General features: G+C 44.7%; 1 protein-coding gene across 1 annotated transcript; it reads left to right on the top strand.

Moving 5' to 3' along the window:
- The first annotated feature begins 3,221 nt into the window (after positions 1-3,221).
- On the top strand, positions 3,222-4,034 carry LOC129781548 (histone H1B-like). Its single transcript, XM_055789212.1, has one exon. The coding sequence runs from the start codon at positions 3,222-3,224 to the stop codon at positions 4,032-4,034; it is 813 nt and encodes a 270-aa protein (XP_055645187.1).
- The last annotated feature ends 536 nt before the right edge of the window (positions 4,035-4,570 follow it).

The following is a 4,570-nucleotide window of genomic DNA, read 5'->3' as shown; positions in this document are numbered from 1 at the left end:
ACGGCCCTTTTCAGGGCCATAAAATCGTCTTTAATCTAAAGAGTTTATTGTTTTGTTATCACTCGATATCCCCATCTTGTTCGGCTAGAACTCCCTGTTGTTGTTTACAACCCCCCAAAACTTCTTCCCAACCCCTGCCGCCGAGTCCTTCAAATACCGATGCATCCATTCATGCATGCCCATTCACGATTCAGTGGTCGTCAATCCAGTTTGCAACCAGTCGACTAACGGCCGCGAGTTCTCCAAGTATCTTTTCTCAAGGCTAGAGGCGAATGAACTGAATGAAAAATTTAAAGCCTCTTAACATCAAAACTCACTCGTGCTCATGCTTTCATTGTTCTACCAACAAATCATCTCCCCGGTGATTGAGAATACCCAATTGACACGTACTTGAAGCAGCAGCAGGGCCTACGACGCATCATCGGCTCCACACTCCATCGAATCCAAAACACAATCCCATTCCCTCAACCATCCAGAGACTCCAACGCATCCGGAAGAAATTTCTTTCGTAACACAGTTCACAAGGTCGGAGGTTCACGGGAGAGCCTGCCTCGATACCCTAGTAGTGAAATTCCACCAATTTATTCAGAAGTTCGGAGAGAAGTGCTTCAATTCCGAACATTCGATTTTCCGGAACCTTGTACAGTCGAAGTTTATTTAGAAGTAAGATACTGTTACATACCGTCAAAGTCATTGCACCTAGCGTCAGCGATAAACATGATTGACAGCGAAGCGGAAGCAGCTATGACAGCCGAATAAAGTGCGCTACACATGCAACGTCTCGTCACCGTGAAGTCAACGTAGAGAAATGATTTTTTTGACGTGGGACTACGTCTAACCGGAATATATGGAGGGTAAAATGAAAACCTAAACACAGAACATGCAGGAAAAAATGAAAGATTTCGAATGCTTATAGCTCGAACATTTCGTACTGGATAGGAGAGATGTTTGCATCACTTGATAGGGAATATTTCTACGCATCTATCGCAACTAACAAAATGTTGTTTTTCATTAGATAAACAATTGAATAACTGTAAAATATTAGGCGTTATCTAAACGCCCTAACTGCATCGTTTTGATTGGCCCGATTTACGGTTTCCCTAACACAACCATCAAAACCAAGCAGCCTTGGGGAAATCGGCATTGCAAATACATGAAAGTAGGGGGACTTTTGTTCTCATCGAAAAATGTTCCCTAACACAGACTTTAAAACCAAGCAGCGAAATCGGCATTGCAAGCACACGAAAGAGCCTAGAGGCGAGTGAACTGAAAAGTTTAAACCCTCTTAAAGCCAAAAAGAAGAAAAAGAACACACGAAAGTAGGGGGAGCTTTTGTTCCCACCGAAATGTGTTCCCTAATAGAGATTTCTGAACCAAGGTGCCTGGAGAAATCGGTATTTCAAATTCATGCAAGTCGGGGGTATTTTTGTTCCGACTGGATTAGAGACGAATGAACTCTCAGAGTTTAAAGTCTCTCTAATTCAATACCTTCCCTTCCGACTGGAATGTGTTTCCCTAACACAGACTTCAAATCCATGAAGCGTGGGGAAATCGGCATTGCGAATTCATACAAATCGGGGGTATTTTTGTTCCGATTGAAATGTGTTTCCCTAACACAGACTTCAAAACCGAGGTTTCTGGGGAAATCGGCTCTGCAAATAAATGCAAACTGCGAGTACTTTTGTCCTCGCTTGCCTTTGTGCAGAGTGGAATATGTCTGTCCTAACATGATCTTCTAAACTTAGGAACCTGGGAAAATCGTGCAGCCACTAGAAGCGAATGAACTTCCCAGTTTCAAGCAAATTCGAGATTCGAGAAGTATGTACACTTTTGGGATGTAAACTTCAGAGGGAAATGTAAAATAAAATAATCGTTTGATAATTTTTTTTTTTTGTCTTTATTGGAAAGATTTTCAGCCTTAGGCTGGTTCATCAAACGTTTGATAATTCTTCCGTACATATATTTTGTTCTAGTCATCATACCAAACGTAAAAGGTCCGTCATTAAATTTACTTGTAACGAAGAACAATCAATCACAATAAATGAATTGACTTTACACGGCATTTGTTCATTTTTTTCACTCACAGAGCAAATATATTGAACTCAATTGAATTTGGAAACTGTTTCATTCAATCAAGAATTTAATCAATACAAACGAATGATTGCTAAGCTAAGGTAGTTCCACGTGAACCTTTTTTTTTTTTTTTATATATATATACAGTGCTTGAATGCTGCTTATAATGTCTTGACACTAGTGGTGAGCCTTATTCTTAATATATAGCTACAATGTCCAGAGCTTAATCTTGGTAATACGGATTAGGGACTAGGTTACGCTAGATGAACACAGCTGAAAGACTGAAGGACTGGAAGAATAGTGAAGGGATTTAGTCGTAAGCAATTTATTTACTATATTTACTGAAATCACTGTAATATGAATTTGATGAATTTATAGGAAAATTATATTCTCCAAATTAAATTCGAATCGTGGTAATTTTATTCCGGCACTGACCCTACTCCTAGCAGGTCACAAAATAATATTTAATATTTAATTCCGGTAGGACCATCGTGGGCATCTGTCCGCGGCGGCGGCGGATGGACTAGCAGCTGTCATGCTATTGAGAACGGCTGCTGGCGCGGATGGTACTTCTTGGCCGGTCACTAGGGGCTGACCGCTTACCCGGATCCGAACAACCAATGCACCATTCTGTAGGGAAACTTTCCCACCCGCCGAGCTGTGGTAATTCGAAACGGTCCGATCGGGCGATTGGCCGGAAACGGAACACTTCCGTCGGATTGCACCCGGTGTGAGACGGCACAGTGCTGTTCGGGATCGAATTTCGTCCCTTTATTGGTCTGCGCTGGACATCGGATGCGTCCCATTGTGACCGGGGACTATCACAGATAGATAGAGTATGTGGCTTTGGCCACTAGAGGCCACCAGAGGGGACGAAATGGCCTCTAGAAAAGTTGGCGCTCCGAAACAGTACCTAGCATAGTGCGAGCACAAAACGAGCACGTCACCCGACCGCATCCCTAACACAGCCGCCGAAAGTGGACCTTCAGCGGGGTAGCAATTTTTGGAAATTACAAACTCCGCTCTTTAATACAGCTCGCTCGCACGCACGCACGCAGTATTAGGAGAAGACACAGACCGTAACGGTACGGAACGAAACAAAACAAAACAGGGAAAAGCGCTGAAAAAGCAGCAGAGGAAGCAGAGAGATGTCGGACAATAACGCAGCTACCGAGGCAGTCGGCGAGAGCCCGTTGGCGGCACCAGCCGTGGGCAGTGAGAAATCGCCGAAAAAGGCAGGCGGCAAATCAGCGGCGGCAGCAGCAGCAGCGAAGAAGCCGAAAAAGCCCGCCAACCATCCACCGGTTAACGAGATGATAGTGGCCGCCATCAGGACGCTGAAGGAGCGCAACGGTTCATCGCTGCAGGCCATCAAGAAATACCTGGCCGGCAACTACAAGGCGGATGTGGCGAAGCTAACTCCGTTCATCAAGAAAGCGCTGAAGAACGGTGTCGTCAAGGGCCTGTTTGTGCAAACGAAGGGCACTGGTGCGTCGGGCTCGTTCAAGATCCCCCCAAAGGCCAAAAAGGAGTTCACCGGGGAGAAGAAGAGTGGCTCGTCGGCTAAGAAAGCACCAGCAGCAGCGAAAAAGGGTACCGCTTCCGGGGATAAGAAATCCAAGAAGGCAGCCGCCGAGAAGAAGCCGAAAAAGGCTACCGCTGCTGCTGGCAAGAAGAAAGCTGCCGCTGCTACCGGGGAGAAAAATACAGCAACCGCAGCCAAAAAACCGAAAGCTGCTGCTGCTGCTGCTGCTGTGAAGAAGGTGGTGGCCAGCGAGAAGAAAACCAAGGCAGCGAGTGCCAAGGCTGCCAAGAAGACCGGCAGTGTGAAGAAAGCTGCTGCTACCGCCCCGAAGCAAAAGCCAACGAAACCCTCGAAAACCGCCGCACAGAAACCGAAAACGCCAAAGCCAAAGAAAGCAGCAGCAGCTCCGAAAAAAGCTACCGCTGCCAAAAAGTGAACAACGTAGCCAGTAGTAGTGGTCCGACTAAAACAACAGCACAACACGAGAAATCAAATTCAGTCCTTTTCAGGACTATCAATATTGTTTTAAAGCAAAAGAGTTTATTTTATTGTTTTCCACTTATCATAGAATATTGTGTAAAACTACAATCAAATATTGTTGTTTACTTTCGCATTTTCTTCGACCAGGTGCAAACCGTCATATCCACGGCTAGAGATGTCTAAATTTTTCGTTTACTCGATTATGGATCAATCATCGTTGGGGCATTTTACAATAATCGATTCATTCGAATATATATATATTTTTTTTGTTTTCTTTCGATAACAGGAGTAGGTTTGTTAGGGGTGGTGGGTTCATGAAAAGCAATCGATTGGGATGAAGTGTGTTCGGTTGGATTGAGATTGATTTTTAGGTTTCTTCCTTGAAGATACCTTTCCCAGGGAGGGAGGACTGTCCATCTTCAGATGATTCAGCATTTAGTGCAGTGCAGTTTGTACTGCCAGGCGCGATTCGCGAGGACGGCGGTATGGTGT

Source organism: Toxorhynchites rutilus, unplaced genomic scaffold (assembly GCF_029784135.1).
Source record: "Toxorhynchites rutilus septentrionalis strain SRP unplaced genomic scaffold, ASM2978413v1 HiC_scaffold_147, whole genome shotgun sequence".
Classification (NCBI taxonomy): domain Eukaryota; kingdom Metazoa; phylum Arthropoda; class Insecta; order Diptera; family Culicidae; genus Toxorhynchites; species Toxorhynchites rutilus.
Note: the sequence above shows the minus strand (reverse complement) of the source record. Positions and strands in the feature narration are given on the sequence as shown.